The 25479-nt window shown below is 39.9% G+C and overlaps 1 protein-coding gene across 5 annotated transcripts; it reads right to left on the reverse strand.

Annotated features, from left to right (window-relative positions):
- Positions 1–1028: 1028 nt before the first annotated feature.
- Positions 1029–22516, reverse strand: LOC120063023 (bromodomain-containing protein 3-like). 5 transcript variants are annotated; one of them, XM_039013119.1, is made up of 12 exons: positions 22437–22516; positions 21140–21469; positions 20357–20494; positions 19880–20027; positions 19598–19788; positions 19005–19376; positions 18612–18740; positions 18335–18532; positions 17860–17928; positions 16464–16690; positions 14633–14922; positions 1029–3030 (listed from the first exon to the last, which is right to left on the reverse strand). In XM_039013119.1, exons 2-12 carry the CDS (start codon positions 21329–21331, stop codon positions 2912–2914), a joined length of 2073 nt encoding a protein of 690 aa, XP_038869047.1. In that variant the 5' UTR covers positions 21332–21469; positions 22437–22516; the 3' UTR covers positions 1029–2911. The 5 variants fall into 5 exon arrangements, with proteins under 5 accessions (XP_038869047.1, XP_038869048.1, XP_038869046.1 ...); XM_039013120.1 differs by having other exon boundaries at positions 18350–18532; positions 22391–22491; XM_039013118.1 differs by having other exon boundaries at positions 22391–22491.
- Between the last annotated feature and the right edge of the window lie 2963 nt (positions 22517–25479).

Below are 25479 nucleotides of genomic sequence, written 5' to 3' on the forward strand. Positions count from 1 at the left end.
TACTGACCCCCACTTTGTTCAGGGACACATTATTTCATTTCTGTTAGTCACATGTCTGTGGAACTTGTTCAGTTTATGTCTCAGTTGAATCTTATGTTCATACAAATATTTACACATGCTAAGTTTGCTGAAAATAAATGCAGTTCACAGTGAGAGGACATTTATTTTTTTGCTGAGTTTAGGTGTGCATTCTTCTCTCTTCCATAGCAGGCATAAAAGAAACACACAGACTGGACAAGTAGGTGCAATGGATTATGGTCATTGTAGGTAATTACCATGTTTTCTGCACTATAACTCCCTACTATCATTGCACAGTTCAGGCTGGATCTGATTTATCTCTAGAGAACCTGTGCAATGTGCACATAGAGCACAGAGGAAAAAAACTACAACAAAACAATTAGTTGCTTTAAATACGAAAAATAACAAATGTTGGTTAATCGCTCATCACTTACCTTAACCCTTACCCTTATTTTAAACCTAACCCTAACTGTGACATTAGCAAGTAGTTGCTTATCAACAGATAGTATGACACTTTCTGTCGTATCCAAATAAAGTGTGATTTTGTATTAGATTACCGCCGACATAGGGACAAAAATTTGCAGACAACAGGTGAAATTGAAATTAAGTTTGTTCAACATTCTGACTTGTAATGAGACTGTTCAGGAATGCTGAGCCTATGTTATGTTGGAGATGAATGTGTAAGTACTTCAATCTCTGATTCTAAAAGAGGCTACCTGTGTATGTATTGGGGCATGGCAGTATAAGCTCAGGCCTATGTATAATTTCTTAATTTTTTTGCATTTCAATGCAGTATTATCGTAACTAAACTGACAAACTGAAACAATTACAAAAAATAAACAAACTGTTCCAACAGCAAGTAGAGGTTGATTATGTGCACTGTCATGTGGAATAGAAGTGTGCTCTATAAATTCTGACTTAACACAAACCTTTGACATAGCTATGCCCCTGCCAGTTATTGGCCTAAACAGCTATGATATGGATGGGATACAAAGGAGCGCACAATCGTGTATGTTTATGTGGTTTATTTATGAAAACAAAGGAACTCAGAAAATATGGTATCCCATGTAAATAATTACATCAAATATCAACTTTTTGTTTGCCCAGCATCCCTATGTAATTTCACCCTTAAACAACCCTAAAACTACAACACAAATCTTTAGTTCTCAAAGATTGATGTCTACAGAAGTTACAATACAGTGCTAAAAAATATTTCAGAAAGTTACAGCAGGAGTGCATGCAAATACATAAAATTATTTTATTAAAATATAAAAATTATCTATTATATGTTGACCAAGAACTAAAATGAACAAATAAGTGAATATGGTGAAAACAATTCGTATGACATCCCTCAGGCAAAACCAGCTTTTTTTTATGTAAGAGGTTGTCTGAATCTGTATAATGAGGTTAATGGGGATTTAGCAGATCAAGTTTAAAACATCACCACTACTAACAACTAACCAAATGATCTCAGCTTTGTGAACTGCAGTTGTAAATTATCTAAAATTGATAGAAAATACACTTACCACCTCAGAAATTACAGATACATAATTGTAAAAATCCAGTCACAACAGGTGTATTGTAAAAGGTAAACAAGCAGTTTGAATTCATGATTGTGAATTTGGAAGGAAGACTAGATTGTGTATTATGACACATCTACCTAGTTTTGTTTACAGAGGTCTTTGTAATGCTCAAATATTAACAAAATAACAATAAGATTATTTACTTTTAGATTCTAATTTTCTGTCTTGTGTAAGTTTTTGTACACGTGGCAATTAGTCGTTTACACAGAGGAGACAGAGAGCCCATAATTCACCTACATATGGAATATAACCATAATGTTCAAATGAAAGACTAGCCCATACACAGACAAAGGAAAAAGTTATAACATTCAATAATGAAAGTTGTCAGATATGGCACATGCCAAATATACAAACAGGCTGGGAAACAAACCACAAGAGTGTGTGATGTGTGTTACATCTTAGTAGGGGAGCATTTAACATTAACACTGGCTGCAAAAAGTGAATTTGTATATGCCACCACATACTGGGGACAGAATATCAAAGCATGACTCAAAAATAATCTTTAAGACAATCAGAAAAATTATCAAACAGCAACTTTACTTTGCCATAAATGTGTTGATAAAACACTCAGTAAATACAAGTAGGGCCATGATTAAGTCAATGTATCATTCAACCGCAGTCTAGTGTTAACCGTCAACTACATTGAACAGACCCTTGAGACAACAGATTTACAAACACTCAATGGAGAATGGAAGATTGAGAACAAAAATAAACAGTTATCAATTATCTTCTATAGATGATCGTTAAAACCATTTGTTTTACATTGTCAACAGAAATTATATGTATGACCATAAAAATAACAATTATCTTAATTTCTTAAATATAGCTGTATCCATAAAACCGAGAGAAAAAAAATGGAATAATGTGTGGTGGCAAAGGTCAAACTAGAGGCAACAGCCATCCCAGAAAGAGAAAGACCATATTTGTTCCTTGAGACAATTTTGTCCAAACCAAAATCAATCTCAGTGTTTCTTAACGGTTTACTACTTACGTAACATAGTCTTTAAAAAATTATAATATTAACTAAACGCATGTTGTTCTGGTGATACCAGGCATTTCCCTTTAAGGGCCAGCAAAAACAAATCCTGACTATGTTCAGTCAGCTATATCTTCTTACACGTTTCCTACGTTTTTTCTTTAAAGGCATTTCTAAATACAAAACATTATCAATATCCTCATCATCGAAAGTCTTTTCATTATCTTATAAAAGTCATCCGGGGGAAGAAAAAAATAGAGTAGACTACTAGCTAAAAAGGGGGGTAAATGAACTACGGTAAGAGGGACTGGACTGTATGTGGTTCTTTCTCTGATCAATCGGAGTCACTGCTTTCTGAGCTGGAGCCACTGGAGCTGCTGCTGCCAGAGTCAGAGGAGCTGCTGCTGCCGCTCATTCGAGAGGCGCCCCCTGCTGGCGCCGAGCCTGCCTTCTCTGCAAAGGAGAAGGAAGGAGGTAAGGGGAAAGTTAATACTGAGGCATACAGTCAAATCCTGACATATCAACTATAGAAAAATAGACAAACATCCTTTTCACAAAGAGCATCAATGGACAATATATTATACACATCCCAAAGCTGGCAGTTTCTTAATGTGGTTCAGTTGTCTGCTCACGTTCTGTAGGCGCTTTTCTAACTCTTTTTTTTGTTTTCCTGAAACCAGTTCTTGGCACTATTTTTCCCAATCCGGCAGACAACGCCATTGAATAAGTTCCCACATGTTTACTTTGCCGATGTGACAACAAACTACATCTTTCCGTCCCCTCTAACTTGTCGTTTTTCTGTTTTGGTGGTGCTAACGAGTCCACTTGAAATTCAATTGGACCAAAACAATAGTTCCTGCTCAAGTCAGTTTTGCTCTCTACATTTAGCCTCTTCACTGTTGACGTTGAGACTGGTGTTTTGCAAGTACTATTTAATGAAGCTGCCAGTTGAGGACTTGTGAGGCGTCTGTTTCTCAAGCTAGACACTCTAATATACTTGTCCTCCTGCTCAGTTATGCACCGGGGCCTCCCACTCCTCTTCCTATTCTGGTTAGGGCCAGTTTGCGCTGCTCTGTGAAGGGAGTAGTACACAGCGGTGTACCAGATCTTCAGTTTCTTGGCAATTTCTCAGATGGAATAGCCTTCATTTCTCAGAACAAGAAAAGACTGATGAGTTTCAGAAGGTCTTTGTTTCTGGCCATTCTGAGCCTGTAATCGAACCCACAAATGCTGATGCTCCTGATACTCAACAAGTCTAAAGAAGGCCAGTTTTATTGCTTCTTTAATCAGTACAACAGTTTTCAGCTGTGCTGAATTGTAAAAGGGTTTTCTAATGATCCATTAGCCTTTTAAAATTATGAACTTGGATTAGCTAACACAATGTGACATTGGAACACAGGAGTGATTGTTGCTGATAATGGGCCTCTGTAGGCCTATGTAGATATTCCATTTTTAAAAATCTGCCGTTTCCAGCTACAATAGTCATTTACAACACGTAGGTTGGAGTCATTAAAACTTGTTTTTCAACCACTACACAAATTTCTTGTTAACAAACTATAGTTTTGGCAAGTCGGTTAGGACATCTACTTTGTGCATGACACAAGTAATTTTTCCAACAATTGTTTACAGACTTATAAGTGAAATAATCTTTCACTGTATCACAATTCCAGTGTGTCAGAAGTTTACATACACTAAGTTGACTGTGCCTTTAAACTGCTTAGAAAATTCCAGAAAATGATGGCATGGCTTTAGAAGCTTCTGATAGGCTAATTGGCATCATTTGAGTCAATTGGAGGTGTAGCTGTGGATGAATTTCAAGGCCTACCTTCAAACTCAGTGCCTCTGCTTGACATCATGGGAAAATCAAAAGAAATCAGCAAAGACCTCAGAATTTTTTTTGTAGACCTCCACAAGTCTGGTTCATCCTTGGGAGCAATTTCCAAATCCCAGAAGGTACCACGTTCATCTGTACAAACAATAGTACGCACGTATAAACACTAGAGGTCGACCGATTAATCGGAATGGCTGATTAATTAGGGCCGATTTCGAGTTTTCATAACAATCGGTAATCTGCATTTTTGGACACCGATCATGGCCGATTACATTGCACTCCACGTGGAGACTGCGTGGCAGGCTGACTACCTGTTATGCGAGTGCAACAAGGAGCCAAGGTAAGGTGCTAGCTAGCATTAAACGTATCTTATAAAAAAACAATCAATCTTAACATAATCACTAGTTAACTACACATGGTTGATGATATTACTAGTTTATCTAGCTTGTCCTGCGTTGCATATAATCGATGCGGTGCCTGTTAGTTTATCATTGAATCATAGCCTACTTCGCCAAACGGTTATTTAACAAGCGCATTCGCGAAAAAAGCACTGTCGTTGCACCAATGTGTACCTAACCATAAACATCAATACCTGTCTTAAAATCAATACTCAAGTATATATTTTTAAACCTGCATATTTAGTTAATATTGCCTGCCAACATAACTTTCTTTTAACTAGGAAAATTGTGTCACTTCTCTTGCGTTCCGTGCAAGCAGTCAGGGTATATGCAGCAGTTTGGGCCGCCTGGCTCGTTGCGAACTGTGTGAAGACCATTTATTTCTAACAAAGACCGTAATTAATTTGCCTGAATTGCACATAATTATGACATAACATTGAAGGTTGTACAATGTAACAGCAATATTTAGACTTAGGGATGCCACCCGTTAGATAAAATACATAACGGTTCCGTATTTCACTAAAAGAAAGAACGTTTTGTTTTTCAAAATTATAGTTTCCGGATTTGACCATATTAATGACCTAAGGCTCGTATTTCTGTGTGTTATTATGTTATAATAAAGTCTATGATTTGATATTTGATAGAGCAGTCTGACTGAGCGGTGGTAGGCAGCAGCAGGCTCGTAAGCATTCATTCAAACAGCACTTTCGTGCGTTTGCCAGAAGCTCTTCGTTGTGCTTCAAGCATTGAGCTGTTTATGACTTTAAACCTATCAACTCCCAAGATTAGGCTGGTGTAACCGATGTGAAATAGCTAGCTACTTAGCGGGGAGCGCGCTAATAGCGTTTCAATCGGTGACGTAACTCGCTCTGAGACCTTGAAGTAGTTGTTCCCCTTGCTCTGCAAGGGCCGCGGCTTTTGTGGAGCGATGGGTAACGATGCTTCGAGGGTGGCTGTTGTCGATGTGTTCCTGGTTCGAGCCCAGAGGGACGGAAGCTATACTGTTACACTGGCAATACTAAAGTGCCTATAAGAACATCCAAAATTCAAAAGTATATAAAATACAAATGGTATAGAGAGAAATAGTCCTATAGTTCTGTAATTCCTATAATAACTACAAACTAAAACTTCTTACCTGGGAATATTATATTACGTTTTTTTAACAGGAACCACCAGCTTTCATATGTTCTCATGTTCTGAGCAAGGAACTTAAACGTTAGCTTTTTTATATTGCACTTTTACTTTCTTCTCCAACACTTTGTTTTTGCATTATTTAAACCAAATTGAACATGTTTCATTATTTATTTGAGGCTAAATAGATTTTTATTGATGTATTATATTAAGTTAAAATAAAATTGTTCATTCAGTATTGCTGTAATTGTCATTATTACAAATAAATTAATTAATTTAATAAATCATCCTATTAATCGGTATCAGCTTTTTTTGGTCCTCCAGTAATTGGTATCGGCGTTGAAAAATCATATTAGGTCGACCTCTAAACACCATGGGACCACGCAGAAGTCATACCGCTCAGGAAGGAGACGCGTTCTGTCTCCTAGAGATGAACATACTTTGGTGCGAAAAGTGCAAATCAATCCCAGAACAACAGCAAAGGACCTTGTGAAGATGCTGGAGGAAACAGGTACAAAAGTATCTATATCCACAGTAAAACGAGTCCTACGTCGACATAACCTGAAAGGCCACTCAGCAAGGAAGAAGCTACTGCTCCAAAAATCGCCATAAAAAAAGCCAGACTACGGTTTGCAATTGCACATGAGGACAAACATTGTACTTTTTGGAGAATTGTCCTCTGGTCTGATGAAACAAAAATAGAACTGTTTGGCCATAATGACCATTGTAATGTTTGGAGGAAAAAGGGGGAGGCTTGCAAGCCGAAGAACACCATCCCAACCGTGAAGCACGGGGGTGGCAGCATCATGTTGTGCTTTGCTGCAGGAGGGACTGGTGCACTTCACAAAATAGATAGCATCACGAGGAAAGAAAATGATGTGGATATATTGAAGCAACATCTCAAGACATCAGTCAGGAAGTCAAAGCCTGGTCGCAAATGGGTCTTCCAAATGGACAATGACCCCAAGCATACTTCCAAAGTTGTGGCAAAATGGCTTTAGGACAACAAAGTCAGGGTATTGGAGTGGCCATCAAAAAGCCCTGACCTCAATCCTACAGAACATTTGTGAGCAGAACTGAAAAAGCATGTGTGAGCAAGGAGGCCTACAAACCTAACTCTGTTACACCAGCTCTGTCAGGAGGAATGGGTCAAAATTCACCCAACTTATTGTGGGAAGCTTGTGGAAGGCTACCCAAAACATTTGACCCAAGTTACACAATTTAAAGGCAATGCTACCAAATACTAATTGAGTGTATGTAAACTTCTGACCCACTGGGAATGTGATGAAAGAAATAAAAGCTCAAATAAATAATTCTCTCTACTGCTCTCTACCATTATTCTGACATTTCACATTCTTAAAACAAAGTGGTGATCCTACCTGACCTAAAACAGGGAATTTATACTAGGATTAAATGTCAGGTATGGTGAAAAACTAAGTTTAAATGTATTTGGCTAAGGTGTATGTAAGCTTCTGACTTCAACTGTATATACACACACACACACATATACACACTAGAGGTCGACCGATTATGATTTTAACGCCGAAACCGATTGTTGGAGGACCAAAAAAAGCCAATACCAATTGATCGGCCGATTTTCATATATTTAATTGTAATAATGTGAATTACAACAATACTGAATGAACACTTATTTTAACTTAATATAATACATATATAAAAAATGAAACTTGTTCAATTTGGTTTAAATAATGCAAAAACACAGTGTTGGAGAAGAAAGTAAAAGTGCAATATGTGCCATGTAAAAAAGCTAACATTTAAGTTCCTTGCTCAGAACATGAGAACATATGGAAGCTGGTGATCCTTTTAACATGAGTCTTCAATATTCCCAGTTAAGAAGTTTAAAGTTGTAGTTATTATAGGACTATTTCTCTTTATACCATTTGTATTTCATATACCTTTGACTATTGAATGTTCATATAGGCACTACAGTATTGCCAGCCTAAGCTCGGGAGTTGATAGGCTTGAAGTCATAAACAGCGCTGTGCTTCAAGCATCGCCTCTTCACTGTTGACGTTGAGACTGGTGTTTTGCGGGTAATATATAATAAAGCTGCCAGTTGAGGACTTGTGAGGCGTCTGTTTCTCAAACTTGACACTCTAATGTACTTGTCCTCTTGCTCAGTTGTGCACCGGGGCCTCCCACTCTTTCCATTCTGTTTAGAGCCAGTTTGCGCTGGCTCTAAACTGGCTCTAAACCAGATCTTCAGCTTCTTGGCAATTTCTCGCCTTCATTTCTCAGAACAAGAATAGACTGATGAGTTTCAGAAGAAAGGTCTTTGTTTCTAGCCATTTTGAGCCTGTAATCAAACTCACAAATGCTGATGCTCCAGATACTCAACAAGTTTAACTTCTTTGGGATTAAGGGGCAGTATTGAGTAGCTTGGATGAAAAGGTGCCCAGAGTAAACTGCCTGCTACTCAGGCCCAAAAGCTAGAATATGCATATAATTAGTAGATTTGGATAGAAACACTCTGAAGTTTCTAAAACTGTTTGAATGATGTCTGTGAGTATAACAGAACTCATATGGCAGGCAAAAACCTGAGAAAAAATCCAACCAGGAAGTGGGAAATCTGAGTTTTGTAGGTTTTCAAGTCTTTGCCTATCCACAATATACAGTGTCTGTGGGGTCATATTGCACTTCCTAAGGCTTCCACTAGATGTCAAGTCTTTAGAACGTTGTTTCAGGCTTCTACTGTGAACGGGGAGAGAATAAGAGCTGTTTGAACCAGAGGTCTGGCAGAATGCCATGAGCTATATCATGCGCACGCCCGTGAGAGCTAGCTGCGTTCCTTTTCATTTCTAAAGACAAAGGAATTGTCCGGTTGAAACATTATTGAAGATTTATGATAAAAACATCCTAAAGATTGATTATATACATCGTTTGACATGTTTCTACGAACTGTAATATAACTTTTTGGACTTTGTCTGGACCTAGTGCCTGCACATTTGGATTACTGTACTAAACGCGCGAACAAAAAGGAGGTATTTGGACATAAATTATCAAAAACTAAAATTTATTGTGAAACTGGGATTCCTGGGAGTGCATTCCGATGAAGATCATCAAAGGTAAGTGAATATTTATAATGCTATTTCTACAACATGGCGGATATCTGTATGGCTTGTTTTGGTCTCCGAGCGCTGTACTCAGATTATTCCATGATGTGTTTTCGCTGTAAAGCTTTTTTGAAATCTGACACAGCGGTTGCATTAAAGGCCAGTTTTATTGCTTCCTTAAATCAGAACAACAGTTTTCAGCTGTGCTAATGTAATTGCAAAAGGGTTTTCTAATGATCAATTAGCCTTTTAAAATGATAAACTTGGAATAGCTAACACAACGTGCCATTGGAACACAGGAGTGACAGTTGCTGATAATGGGCCTCTATACGCCTATGTAGATAGTCCATAAATAAAATAAGCCATTTCCAGCTACAATAGTGATTTACAACATTAACAATGCCTACACTGTATTTCTGATCAATTTGATGTTATTTTAATGGACAAAACATTTGCTTTTCTTTCAAAGACAAGGACATTTCTAAGTGACCCCAAACTATTGAACGGTAGTGTGTATATATAAAAAATTAATTACAGGGGGCAGTTTGGAAAAAACTTATCCTGTCCGAATTGTCCTCTGGATTAACAGACATTCTGTGATAATAAATACATAACTAGTCCCAATGCGAATAGGGCATTACTAATAACTCCTGCAGAACTAAGCATTCCTTGCAGTAAAATTATACACCAAATGTACGCAAAATTTGGACTTGGGAACAGGAGTAGAGAAATATGATATCCTTCTGCATCTTGAGAGAATGCAATGCTCAGTTAGATATGATCTTTAGAGGTGCTGTCTTCATCATGAAAGCATCATAAAAGGTGACAGTATATCAACGAGTGATGTCAAGTACTTCAGTAAAAATACTTTAAAGTATCAGTACTTTACCATTTATAATTTTGACAACCTTTACTTCAATACATTCCTAAAGAAAATAATGTACTTTTTACTCCATACATTTTCCCTGACACCCAAAAGCAGTATTTACATTTTGAATGCTTAGCATGACAGGAAAATGGTCCAATTCGCGCACTTATTAAGAGAACATCCCTGATCAACCCTATTGTCCCTGATCTGGCTGACTCATAGCACACATGCTTTGTTTGTAAATGATGTCTGAGAGTTGGAATGTTCCCCTGGCTATGTGTAAATAAAAAATAAAAAAAATTAAACAAGAAAATGGTGCTGTCTGGTTTGCTTAATGCAACTGCTGTGTCAGATTTCAAAAAAGCTTTACGGAAAAAGCAAATCATGCAATAATCTGAGTACGGCGCTCAGAGCCCAAACAAGACAAAAAGATATCCGCCATATTGTGCAGTCAACAGAAGTCAGAAATAACATTAAAAACATTCACTTACCTTTGATGATCTTCATCAGAATGCACTCCCAGGAATCCCAGTTCCACAATAAATGTTTGTTTTGTTCGATAATGTCCATAATTTATGTCCAAATAACTCCGTTTTGTTCTAGCGTTCAGTACACAATCTAAACTCACGACGCGCGGGCAGGTCCAGGCAAAAGTTCAGACGAAAAGTCATATTACAGTCTGTAGAAACATGTCAAACTAAGTATAGAATCAATCTTTAGGATGTTTTTAACATGAGTATTCAATAATGTTCCAACCGGAGAATTCCTTTGTCTTCAGAAATGCGCATGGTCAGCGCATGTTCAGCTCATGGCAGACCTTACTCAATCCCCTCTCATTCGGCCCCACTTCATAGTAGAAGCATCAAAGACTGTTGACATCTAGTGGAAGCCTTAGGAAGTGCAACATTACCAATATCCAACTGTATCTTCAATAGGGAATGAGTTGAAAAACGACCAACCTCAGATTTCCCACTTCCTGGTTGGATTTTTTCTCGGGTTTTTGCCTGCCATTTGAGTTGTTATACTCACAGACATCATTCAAACAGTTTTAGAAACTTCAGAGTGTTTTCTATCCAAATATACTAATAATATGCATATATTAGCAATTGGGACTGAGTAGCAGGCAGTTTACTCTGGGCACCTTATTCATCCAAGCTACTCAATACTGCCCCCAGCCATAAGAAGTTTAATATTGAATGTTTTATTATTTATACTTTTACTTTTGATACTTAAGTATATTTTAAATCAAATACTTTTAGACAAGTAGAATTTCACTTGGTGACTTTCAACTTTTACTTGAGTCGTTTTCTATTAAGTTATCTTTACTTTAATCAAGTACGACGATTGGGTAATTTCAACCACATAAAATATGCATTGAAGCCGAACTGAAACACGTTGGGTCGTTTTCACATTATTCTTTTGCCTTACAACTGGTCAAACTGATGTCATTTGGACATTTTTCACAGAAAGTCTTAAGTTTTTTTTTTTTACTGTATTGCATTGTATTTTCTCCCCAGTCCCGAAAGGTCTTTGCTCTGCGAAAGACGACAGAGAAAACTTTACCGATGTCAACTAGATTGAAGCATTCATTCTATCAAGCTATTACATTATTCTGTTGAGCAAGGGTATATTTTAGGGAAACACATAATGACAAAAGAGAAGCTACATATTAGAGGTCGACCGATTAATTAGGGCCGATTTCAAGTTTTCATAACAATTGGAAACCGGTATTTTTGGACACCGATTTGGCAGTTTTTTTTTTTTTTTTACACCTTTATTTAACTAGGCAAGTCAGTTAAGAACACATTCTTATTTTCAATGACAGCCTAGGAACGGTGGGTTAACCGCCTTCTACAGGGGCAGAAAGATAGATTTTTACCTTGTCAGCAAGGTGATTCAATCTTGCAACCTTACGGTTAACTAGCCCAATGCTCTAACCACATTACAGGCTAGGAGCCTGCCTGTTACGAGAATGCAGTAAGAAGCCAAGGTAAGTTGCTAGCTAGCATTAAACTTATCTTATAAAAATCAATCAATCAATCATAATCACTAGTTAAAAGGAACCACCAGCTTTCATGAGCAAGGAAGTTAAAGGTTAGCTTTCTTACATGGCACATGTTTCACTTTTACTTTCCTCGCCAACACTTTGTTTTTGCATTATTTAAACCAAATTGAACATGTTTCATTATTTATTTGAGGCTAAATCGATTTTATTGATGTATTATATTAAGTTAAAATAAGTGTTCATTCAGTATTGTTGTAATTGTCATTATTACAAATGCATTTCTTTTTTTCTATATATATATATATATATACACATACACTGCTCAAAAAAATAAAGGGAACACTTAAACAACACAATGTAACTCCAAGTCAATCACACTTCTGTGAAATCAAACTGTCCACTTAGGAAGCAACACTGATTGACAATAAATTTCACATGCTGTTGTGCAAATGGAATAGACAAAAGGTGGAAATTATAGGCAATTAGCAAGACACCCCCAATAAAGGAGTGGTTCTGCAGGTGGTGACCACAGACCACTTCTCAGTTCCTATGCTTCCTGGCTGATGTTTTTGTCACTTTTGAATGCTGGCGGTGCTTTCACTCTAGTGGTAGCATGAGACGGAGTCTACAACCCACACAAGTGGCTCAGGTAGTGCAGCTCATCCAGGATAGCACATCAATGCGAGCTGGGGCAAGAAGGTTTGCTGTGTCTGTCAGCGTAGTGTCCAGAGCATGGAGACGCTACCAGGAGACAGGCCAGTACATCAGGAGACGTGGAGGAGGCCGTAGGAGGGCAACAACCCAGCAGCAGGACCGCTACCTCCGCCTTTGTGCAAGGAGGAGCAGGAGGAGCACTGCCAAAGCCCTGCAAAATGACCTCCAGCAGGCCACAAATGTGCATGTGTCTGCTCAAACGGTCAGAAACAGACTCCATGAGGGTGGTATGAGGGCCCGATGTCCACAGGTGGGGGTTGTGCTTACAGCCCAACACCGTGCAGGACGTTTGGCATTTGCCAGAGAACACCAAGATTGGCAAATTCGCCACTGGCGCCCTGTGCTCTTCACAGATGAAAGCTGGTTCACACTGAGAACATGTGACAGACGTGACAGTCTGGAGACGCCGTGGAGAACGTTCTGCTGCCTGCAACATCCTCCAGCATGACCGGTTTGGCGGTGGGTCAGTCATGGTGTGGGGTGGCATTTCTTTGGGGGGCCGCACAGCCCTCCATGGGCTCGCCAGAGGTAGCCTGACTGCCATTAGGTACCGAGATGAGATCCTCAGACCCCTTGTGAGACCATATGCTGGTGCGGTTGGCCCTGGGTTCCTCCTAATGCAAGACAATGCTAGACCTCATGTGGCTGGAGTGTGTCAGCAGTTCCTGCAAGAGGAAGGCATTGATGCTATGGACTGGCCCGCCCGTTCCCCAGACCTGAATCCAATTGAGCACATCTGGGACATAATGTCTCGCTCCATCCACCAACGCCACGTTGCACCACAGACTGTCCAGGAGTTGGCGGATGCTTTAGTCCAGGTCTGGGAGGAGATCCCTCAGGAGACCATCCGCCACCTCATCAGGAGCATGCCCAGGCGTTGTAGGGAGGTCATACAGGCACGTGGAGGCCACACACACTACTGAGCCTCATTTTGACTTGTTTTAAGGACATTACATCAAAGTTGGATCAGCCTGTGGTGTGGTTTTCCACTTTAATTTTGAGTGTGACTCCAAATCCAGACCTCCATGGGTTGATAAATTTGATTTCCATTGATCATTTTTGTGTGATGTTGTTGTCAGCACATTCAACTATGTAAAGAAAAAAGTATTTAATAAGAATAGTTCATTCATTCAGATCTAGGATGTGTTATTTTAGTGTTCCCTTTATTTTTTTGAGCAGTATATATATATATATATATATATATATATATATAAAAAATATTATTATTATATATCTAAAAAAAACAAAAAACATTTATTTATTTATTTTTTAAATCGGCCGATTAATCTGTACCGGTATCGGCTTTTTTTGGTCCTCCAATAATTGGTATCGGCATTGAAAAATCTTAAATCGGTCGTCCTCTACTACATATATCTAATTATAGACAATATTATTATTATTGGATATTATAAGCAGAAACATATCTAAATCAGGCAAAACAAAATCCTGCACACACACTCAAAAAATTGTTCTGCAGTCTGACTGTAGCCTCCAGCGCATTTTCTATATTTCCGGCTTAAGGGTTGGGTGCAGGCCTCAAAGTTTCACTTTATAGCATATAGTCGAGCGGTTGCGGATGGGTTATTTGCAATTGTGGGCGGGTGAACAAACAGTTGACCCGTTCACCACTACCTTACGGCACAACGCCTCTTCCCTATTTCACCTAGATATTTTGTGTATATGTATTGAAATTTAGGCTGTGTGTGCCGTTTCTAAATTCATGTAGTTCTGTCCTTGTGCTTAACTTGTCTATTTATGTTCTGTAATATGTCATGTTTCATGTGGACCCCAGGAAGAATAGCTGATGGTTTCACAACAGCTAATGGGGATCCTAATAAAATACCAAAAAGCAATTGCGAAGGGTGGGAGGGTGAGTAACATCAGTGTTAAAAAGGGGGGGAACAAACGCAAGGGAGCTTGAGAGCATTTAGTAAACAGGCAGAGAAAAGAGAGGTTTACCCCTGAAGAACCAGGTAACCATTAGCGACTGGAGAAGGGCATCTGTAAAAACAAGAGTAATAGCTCACAACTTACGTAAAAGTTTCCGCTGCTTTTTTTGCAAACAGGACTTGACGTATCGTTCGAGCTCACGAAGGGTAGAGGGTTTGAGTGTCTCAAAGTCTATCTCTATCTCGTCCGGATTGGAGTCACGCAGCGAAGGCTCCCGGGCCTGGATGATGTGGACCACCCTGCCCAACTTCTCACCCGGAAGACGGTTGATGTCCAGGCTGAGCTGGCGCTTCTCGTCGTATGACATGGGAAGGGATGGCTCCTCTTCAGACTCGTTGTTCGCCGCCGCCACCTTGGTCCCTTTCTTCGGTTGCCTGAAAATGTTTTGGTCAGATCTTTGATAGGCCTACGGGTTTTGCCTCTCTCAGGATGCTCAAATTAGCACTGAGAGAAGTTTTAAGTACAGATGATGTGTGACAGACGGACACGTCTGGATCAGACTACAAGGGGAAAGTGTAACACAGCAGAGCGTAACACTGTTACAAGTGGCATGGGTAATGATGATTTATCCAAAAGTTCAAGTTCCCTGCAGTACTGAGCAAATTAATTGTGACAAATTACGAAACGGATACAGTGCCTTCAGATAGTATTCATACCCCTTGACTTATTCCACATTCTGTTGTGTTACAGCCTGAATTCAAAATGTATTAGATATTTTTTTACACAAAATGCCGCATAAAAATGACGTGAAACCATGTTTTTAGAATTTGTAGCAAATGTATTGAAAATGAAATACAAAAGTCTCATTTACATAAGTATTCACACCCGAGTCGATATGTTAGAATAATTTAAGTCAAAACTAACTAGGCCACTCAGGAACATTCATTGTCGTCTTGGTAAGCAACTCCAGTGTATTTGGCCTTGTGTTTTAGGTTATTGTCCAGCTGAAAGGTGAATGTCTCCCAGTGTCTGTTGGAAAGCAGACTGAACACCAGGTTATCCTCTAGGATTTTGCCTGTGCTTAGCTCTATTCCGTTTCTTTTTATCCCCTCAAAACTCCCTAGTCCTTGCCGATGACGATCATACCCATAACATGGTGCAGCCACATGCTTGAAAATATGAACAGTGGTACTCAGTGATGTGTTGTGTTGGATTGGCCCCCAACATTACACTTTGTATTCAAGAAATAAAGTAAATTTCTTTGCCAATTTTTTTGCAGTTTTACTTTAGGGCCTTTTTGCAAATCGGATACATGTTTTGGAATAGTTTTTAGTCTGTACAGGCTTCCTTCTTTTCACTTTGTCATTTTAGGTTATTTTTGTGGAGTAAATGTTGTTGATCCATCCTCAGTTTTCTCCTATCACAGTCATTAAACTCCATAACTGACTTCAAGTCACCATTCGCCTCATGGTGAAATCCCTGAGCGGCTTCCTTCCTCTCCGGTAACTGAGTTAGGAAAGACGCCTGTGTCTTTGTAATGACTGGGTGTATTGATTCACCATCAAAAGTGTAACTTTTACCATGCTCAAAGGGATATTCAATTTCTGCTTTTTACATATCTACCAATAGGTGCCCTTTGCGAGGCATTGGCCTTTGTGGTTAAATCTGTGTATGAAATTCACTCCTCGACTGAGGAACCTTACAGATAATTGTATGTGTGGGGTACAGAGATGAGGTAGTCATTAAAAAATCATGTTAAACACAATTGCACAGAGTGAATTTTGACTCCTGAACTTAATTGACTCAAGATATTTCAGCTTTTCATTTTTAATTTCTAAAAACATAATTCCAGTATTGTGTGTAGGCCAGTGACACAAAAGTTTAAATTCAGGCTGTAACACAACACCATTTGGAAAAAGTCAAGAGGTGCGAATACTTTCTCAAGGCACTGTATGATAAGACTGGGCAGTAGTACCTGGTAGCCGCCCCCGTGCGGTTTGGTTTCCGAGCTGGAGCCTTCTTCTGATTAGCTGGCTTGGTTTGCTGTGCTGACTTGGGCTTCTTCTCGTCTTCAGCCTTCCCCTTGTTGGTTTTTTCCTTCTCTTTGTCTTTCTTCTTATCTTTTTGCTTTTTCTCCATTTTCTTTGGTTTACTTACTGGGGCCTGCGACAGAACAGCCAGCTGTTCGTGAACGGCCTTCAGCTGAGGAGAGAAGCAGAATAAAGAGTCACCGATGAGCCCAGATGTTGGTTTATATAGGGTGAAGTGGATGCAGAGACTGGGACAAGGTACTGGAAGTGATGGAAAAATACAGGCATCAAGGGTTAGCTATTGTGGGATGTAGGTATGTGTAACCTGTTGCAGAAAATGTCTTGGACCATTATGTCACAATTATGACAGTTATATTAGTTATATATTAGCCCTAGGAGGAACGTTTTATTTTCCATTGACTTTGAAGGGGTCTCAATTTCTAGCCAATTCATGTGTTTGCTTGATTGATTTCACTTTTAAAGGGTTGCTGCATCTTAAATCATCCTCAAGTTACCTTATTCATGTATTGTACGTGCATTAATTAACTATAAACTACTCATATTTCTACATATATTCTCAAATGAAAGCTCAGAATAGTCATAGAGGAAACAATCAAGAGTGTGTGTGTAAATAGTGTACAGTCATTGATCTCAGAAAAACAGTACTATACTGGCAAGGAAAAGAGGATTCTCATTAAATAATATCCCATTGGCCTCTGGAAAAAAGCTGTCAGAGAAGCACACCGGGCCACCAGCCTGTAATGTAGCTGTCTACCGAAAACTTTAAAACAATAAGCAAATGCTGACTCCCAAAGTGACGCATTGACTGATTGCTTTTTGAAGAAACAAGTAATATAAAACAGAAAAAGAAAACGATAACATAGAATTGTGAACGCTCTCAGTGACACTTCCTTGTCTTCAGCACAAAAACATTGTTCTTTAGGAGGTTATTCAACTTGAAAAAAGGAAGAAATACTGAACCTACAACGCAACAAAAGCATTTGAAATCATTGCCAGAATCATTAAAAAAAACACTAACACTACCAACACCAGCAAACACTGTCACCACCATGAAAACTAACATTTCCCATTTTTAAACCAGTAAAAGAATGTGACAATGGGAGAAAAAGTAACTACCTGCATCTTACAAAAAGCCTTAAAAAGGAATATCTAGGTCTACATGTCAAAGAGAAAGCTGACTACTGAGGGAAAGACCTTTAGCACACTTACAACCTGTTTAATAGTTCTCATCCCCACATGTAACCCTCTACCGCTCTTTCAACAAGGTGCAATACAAAAATAAAAAGTTTTGTGGGGACGGGGAAGTAAGAGATAAATCACCTGAAAACGTTTGGCACACCCGTTTTTTCCCCCCGCCCTGTTACCATTGGGGTGCTCCACAGTGATTTGCTGGTAAGAAAGCCAAAGGGGAAATCAGGGGACAAAGATAGAAAACTCCAAAGATCATGTTAACATTCTAGTAGCACAACAAACTATTTCATTAGAGCTAAATAATGTCACCATTGGTATGAATGAAATGTAAAACATTGCTCTAAAAATGTGAGCTCTACAGTTTCAGCATGCAAGCCATAATACCAAGTTATTCTAACAGTTTATTGCAGCATTTGTAGCGGCAGAGGGTTAACTATGTCACTTTTACTCTGGATGGCTGGCTGAAAATCATCTCTGAACATCGTGGAGTGGCTTTGATTTTTAAGGGTTAGCGGTCTAAATCTGAAGTGGGGCATGAGGGGGGCATCTCCCTGTTCATCCATCCATGGGTTTTGGATCTTGGTCCTTGGTTGTGAGAACCCACCTGTTCCGAACCCACCTGTTCCTGCAGTTCGGCGAGCCGCGTGGCCCGCTCCTCCTCTGAGTCGGAGCTCTCCGAACTGGAGGTGTTGCCGCTGCTCTCACTGCTCTCTGTACTCTTGCTTACCACCGGCATGGTGGAGAGCTGGGTGGCTTCGATGGGCTCGTCTGGCATCTTGGCAAATCGCATCTCAAACACATCCTGAGAAACACAAGACAAGGGGTAGTTCAACCGACAGCCCTCCAATGAGGTGGTGTAGATATGATTCATCTTATCCTACCTGGAGCTTCCTGGCCATCGCAACAACCTCGTGGTCAGGGGGGTTGTACTTGTAGCAATTTGAAAACATTAACCGGACGTCTGTCGCAAAGCTTTGGGCATCTTGGTAATCTCGACTGTCCATTTTTTTCTGTGGTTACAGAGCAAACAGTCAGAGCCTTATTACTGAGATAAAGATCTCTATAAAACTCAAAACAAATATACTAGCAAAACAGGTGTAATTGTCCTCCCCTTAGCAGTGACTGTTGTTGAGGGATAGTTCCATTTGAACTATTCTTAACCACCAAATAAAAACATTGGTCTTATTATTTTCCTCCACCAAGCAAACAGCCAGGCTTTGGAGGGTAATTTAGAAGAGTTAGGAGTGAGTCGAGGGAGTGAATAGGGAACCTACTTTGACAGTGCTCAGGTCCATGGGGTGTTTGATGATCTCATGGTAGTCATGCAGTTCTAGCGCTTCTGCGTCTACAGGCTTGTAGAAAGGCCAAGCGTGGGCCGTGTACTTCTTGGACAGCATCTCCTTCAGGATGACTTCGCAGTGCTTCAGCTGCTCGCCGAGCTTGCCTTTCTTGCCACTGAGCAGGGGCACCTCTCCATCCTCTGTGTCCTTCTTGAGGGGCTTGACAGACCGCACTGTGCTCTCCCGCCTGGACAAGACATTCTCCTGTTTGGATTCTAGGAGCTGGGTAGGGGAGTCACTTCTACTGGCCGAGATTGCTGAGGTGGTGGGAGTTGTTGTGTCCGCTTTCCGCTTGACCCCCTTTTTCTGTGGAAATGACAATGGCCAAACGCAAATATATCAGTAGCCTGTTTCTCTTCATCAAGATATGGCATATTAGAATTTCTCTCAGATTTCTAATAGATTATATCCTAAGAGAACATTTTGACGAGTAGAACTGTAAAATGCGCTCCCCACAAGAATATTCCGTTGGACTGTAGAGCTAAATGAAAAGACCCCCTAGAGCGGCCTGTCTCTCTGGGACTTACTTTGATGACTGGCTGTGCCGTTGGAACCACAGCCATCATGGAGGCAGCGGTAGGCACAGCTCGGACAGGGGTAACAGATGTAATGGTTGGCACTGGCGTGGCTGCTATGACAGGAGTCTGAGACAGAAGTGGAGGGGAGCTGGGGTAAGAAGATGGGGGTGAATCCGTCGACTCACCCTGTGCTTGGCTCTCTGCAAGAAAGATGATGGAAGCAAAAATGTGTAAATGACAGACATTTCCTCAGCGCATGAGTCCCTATCAACTGTGAAAGGCTGGACTTGCCTGCACTAACGGGCCCCCCTGGTTTGCGGGCTGCTTTGACTTTGGGCGCCGGTGGTAGCAGCTCCACCTCCTCCTGAGGCATTTGGGACACTTTCTGTAAGAATATCTTCTCTAGAGCTTGGGCCATCAGCACAATGTCATCTGTAGGCTGTGGGAACACAAGAAAGGATGAGTTATGGGTCAAGATTAAGGTGAACAAGGTCAGATGGTTTGCTTGATCAAAATCATCACAGCTATCAAAAATGCCTACGGGGCACCTCTAGACCGACTAGAGGAAGTCTAAATACATCCTCCTCGTAATGAGTCAAAATACAGTTCAAAAGTCTTCATCAATGTCACTGAAAAACCATCTGTGTGTGTAAACATCTGTATGTGATCCAGTGAAAAAACTGCTAAAGGAAATTTGAACTACTTGTTGAGTGCGGACCTTGTTGTTTTTCACATCTATATTTTTATGAATGGCAAAGGAGAATTTACCTTGTTGTAGATATAACAGTTGGTAAACATTGTATTGAAGTCCTGCATACACTCGCTGGCACTCCAGTAGTAGTTATTCTCTAGCCTCTTCTTTATTGTTCCCATGTCCATTGGGCTCTTGATAACTTTATGATAGTCCTATATGACAGCATCAAGAGGGAAGTAGAATTCACTATGAATGAGCAATAACATAACAGCCAGGAAATAAAGAAAACATTTTAAGATTATGATTGTTCAACAATGAGGGGTTAGGGTTAGTTAGGAATCACACCAAAATGTACACACATCCACACAGTGTATATATTAAAATGCAACAACCTACTTTTACCCAGAGCCAAATATTGTCAAAGCCAGAATCCTTTGTTACTACATACATTTTAGACTTAGACATTAATGACATATACCCACTGATTCTTGGAGAATATAACTTAGAAATGTCTCATGAGAATAGTTCAACTGTCATACCCCATCAGAACCCAATATATAAGCCTGTTTCACTCCAATGTTTGTTAAACGTAAACAAACATTGTAGCCTCAAAACATGGTTAAAACTATGCATTTGATATTATGGATGGTCAGTCCTTGAATCCATAGCTCAGTCTATGAATTTGAGAGTGGTTACATTTCTCCAGGTCCATCCCTCAGCTTTTTACCAAAACAGAGGTGGGGTCCACACTTTGTTATTGTTTCAATTAGGGATTCTAGCATTAAGGCTCTGCTTTTAGTACCCCATACTGACTACCAATAACAGAGAGAAAACTACTGAGTGTGGAATTGACTTACGGCGAGACATAATTTGATGGCATCCACAGGTGTGTAAAAGGGCCACGCAAACTGATGCTTCCATAGAGTCTTCACCACAACGTTCTGCATGTACTGTAGTTGGTTTGTTTTCCGGCCAGGCTTGTTGGGGTTGGTGAACTCTGGTGGCGAGGGATTGACAAGTGCCGGGGCGGACGCAGGAACAGCCGACATACTGGCAACAGGAGAGCACTTCTTCCCTGTTCTACAAAACGTCTGAGTCTAGTGTTTTCAATGGATACTTTGCTCCTCTTTCAGCTCATTATTCCTCCAGCAGTACACACATCCCATCACCACCTGAGTGTATGTGCCCTGCCAAACAAAATAGTCAAATATTGGAATTAGAAAATTAAAGAAGTGTTGTTCAGAAAATATGAGACCTTCAGATGCCATCCTCACAGACAGTAGTCAAATCGAGTCAATTGGGCTAATATTTTATGAGAATGATTGAGCTATGGAGTAGTGGCTAAATTCTAATAAACTAAAAGTCAAATGAATCTAAAATGTGAGTACACATACATGTAGCCAAAGTAATATAACTTACACAGACCACTTAGAATTGCTAACAGGGGCAAAGAAGTGAGCATTTCGCTGGGCAACAGCAATGATGCAGAGATCAACATTCACAAAAGTACACATTGTAGGATAATAAACTACGCCAAAATCCGGCACGTTTAGCAATCACAAATCCATATGGCTAAATGTAGACAGATTAGCTAGTTACTCGACTGGGCGTACACCCTTTATTTCACAAAATAGTAGCCATTTACAATTTAGCGACCGGGTGCATATGATTGTGCATCACATCTATTCCTTTAAAAAGATGGCGGGCAGGGGGATGCTATAGCTGTTTGCTACAGTAACTAGCCTCTCAATAGGCAAAATGCTAAATGTGCACGCAATCCAAATAGCTAACTTACACACGAGTTCATGTGAAGTACAACTAAAATGCTGACCAGTGCGTTGTAGAAGCGCTGAAAATAATATGAAACGATAACTAGGTTACCATTTCAACTTTGCATACGACAAATGTAGCGTTAGCTAAGGTTAACTACTAGCCTAACAAATCCTCGCTAACTAAGCTTTGTATGCATTGTTTCAATCAAGGCACCGAGCGGGCAGGCTGAGTCAGAAAGCAACCTATGGATTGAGTGTATTTGAGAAACACTTCGATACGCATCCCATCCTTTAAATTACACAAATCAGGAAAAAGTACATATTTTACTTTATTACTTTCTCAAGTGGCTCCAATGGTTGTTCGCTCGCAGTTTTCTGGTACCTTTATATTTCAGCGAAGTAGCATAATAGACGAGTTATCGGCTGTCTGATATCCCATGCGCAATTTCGAGCAGCATCATGGTCCTTGTTGTGTTTTGATGGGTAGAGCATTTGGAATTGGAGGTATGTCGCTAAATGACTGACTACATATCCCGGGATGCAGCTCCTTAAGCACAAGCCATGTTTGGCACAGGGAGCGTTTGAGGGGTAAAGGCCAGAGATATCACAGAAAAGAGGAGATAGAAATCCCATTGGATATTGAACAAAGACTGTCGACCAATCGCGTTTACGTTGTCATGTTGCGTCACGCGGTTGTTACGGTATCGTCACGCAACACTCAGAGTCTATATTTGTATTTAGGCTATTCCGAGTCGATAATCACGTAATAATAAGTAATTCCCTCGACCGCGCCCACAGAATTGGGAAAACAAACATTCTTTCCAATGGACCACCATTGTAAAAGTCTATTTTGTTATACAGGATAACAAAACATGCCAAAGCTGCTGTGTAACCAGGTCAAAAATCTTCAGGCTATTTGGCATGGGAGTGAGAAATGTGGGGACACGGTGGCCAAGTAGGCTGCAAGTGGAAAACATTTGTGTGAAAAACATTTTATCACAAATAATCAATTTAACTTGTTAGTATACTCCACTCACTACTTGTATCTGTGTAGTCTATTTGTTTGTGTTGTTGGTCTTGGCTAGCTTAATGTTCCTGTCGGTAGCTAGGTAGCTAGCACTCACCCAAGTTGCTGCTTGCACTGTCATGAAAAGGGGCATGAGGGAAGCCCTACAATATTACGTTTTTCTAAGTAGTGAGAACGCTTTGGAGCAGTAATCTTTAGACATGTGCTTTTCTTAAATGTAGTTTTGTAATTGATTAAAACAAGCAGACAACAAGAAAACTGCGTTTGAATGGGGTCATGTTTTTGAACTGAGCCAATGGGGTAACTTAGGGAACCACGGGTTGTTTTCCCCACAAGTGGGCGTTCTATCTAATACCAACAAGGACTATAAAATGAGTCCCAAGACGCTTGTGGGGGTCGTAGAGCAAAATGGAGAACACCATTGTGTTCATGGGAGCCTCATCTTTCCACAGATGGGTCATAAAGGTTAGGTGATTTTGTGAGAAGACCGATTTTCAGGATGTCTCATGGTCTGACAAACAGGGCTCTAGCTCTGTCACATTTTCACTGCAGATATGCGACATCACCGGATGCGGTGGATTGAGATGCATCCAATGCAAAAAAAAACATAGACTAGGGGTATTATTAAAAAGGCCAGCCCTTTGTTAGCAGTTTCAGCAGCCCTGAACTATTAGTTAGTTGTATTTGCCCAACACCCCTTATTTTCTAATTATTAGCGGTACCTGCACGTCAACCCACTTGATTTGAAGATAATGTTGCTGCTGCCGTCTCTTATGACCGAAAATAGTTTCTGGATATCAGAACAGTGAATACTCACCTCGAACTGGACAAAGATTTTTTCTTTAATGAGTCCAAAGCAAAGGATATACTGTTTCTCCTAGACCAGGGCCAAATCCCTGTTATTCGCAAGAAGAAAAGACGGAGGTACAGGGGGCAGAGATCGGTGTGCCTTGTGAGAATTCGTCGGTGAGTGTGTAACCCGTCTCTACCATCCATCCTATTGGCCAATGTGCAATCACAGGAGAATAAACTGAATGAGCTCCGTTCGAGACTATCCTACCAATGGGACATTAAAACTGTAATAGCTTAAGTTTCACTGAGCCGTTGCTGTACGACAACACGAATAATATACAGTTTAGAGGTTGACCGATTATGATTTTTCAATGCCGATACTGATACCGATTATTGGAGGACCAAAAAAGCCGATACCGATTAATCGGCCAATTTTTTTTAAAATTATTATTATTATTTTTTTTAATAATGACAATTACAACAATACTGAATGAACACTATTATTTTAACTTAATATAATACATAAATCAAATCAATTTAGCCTCAAATAAATAATGAAACATGTTCAATTTGGTTTAAGTAATGCAAAAACAAAGTGTTGGAGAAGAAAGTAAAAGTGCAATATGTGCCATGTAAAAAAGCTAATATTTAAGTTCCTTGCTCAGAACATATGAAAGCTGGTGGTTCCTTTTAACATGAATCTTCAATATTCCCAGGTAAGAAGTTTTAGGTTGAGGTTATTATAGGAATTATAGGACTATTTCTCTCTATACCATTTGTATTTCATATACCTTTGACTATTGGATGTTCTTATAGGCACTATAGTATTGCCAGTGTAACAGTATAGCTTCCGTCCCTCTCCTCGCCCCTACCTGGGCTCGAACCAGGAACACATCGAAAACAGCCAGCCTCGAAGCATCGTTACCCATCGCTCCACTAAAGCCCTTGTGGAGCAAGGGGAACAACTACTCCAAGTCTCAGAGCGAGTGACGTTTGAAACGCTATTAGCGCGCACCCCGCTAACAAGCTAGCCATTTCACATCGGTTACACCAGCCTAATCTCGGGATTTGATAGGCTTGAAGTCATGCCAGCTGCTGACAAACGCACGAAAGTGCTGTTTGAATGAATGCTTACGAGCCTGCTGCTGCCTACCACCGCTAAGTCAGACTGCTCTATCAAATATCAAATCATAGACTTAATTATAACATAATAACACACAGAAATGCGAGCCTTTGGTCATTAATATGGTCGAAGCCGGAAACTATCATTTCGAAAACAAAACGTTTATTCTTTCAGTGAAATACGGAACCGTTACGTATTTTATCTAATGGGTGACATCCATAAGTCGAATTATTCCTGTTACATTGCACAACCTTCAATGTTATGTCATAATTACGTAAAATTCTGGCAAATTAGTTCGCAACGAGCCAGTCGGCCCGAACTGTTTCATATACCCTGACTCTGCGTGCAATGAACGCAAGAGAAGTGACACAATTTCACCTGGTTAATATTGCCTGCTAAACTGGATTTATTTTAGCTAAATATGCAGGTTTAAAAATATATACTTCTGTGTATTGATTTTAAGAAAGGCATTGATGTTTATGG

Source organism: Salvelinus namaycush, chromosome 18, assembly GCF_016432855.1.
Source record: "Salvelinus namaycush isolate Seneca chromosome 18, SaNama_1.0, whole genome shotgun sequence".
NCBI classification, from domain to species: domain Eukaryota; kingdom Metazoa; phylum Chordata; class Actinopteri; order Salmoniformes; family Salmonidae; genus Salvelinus; species Salvelinus namaycush.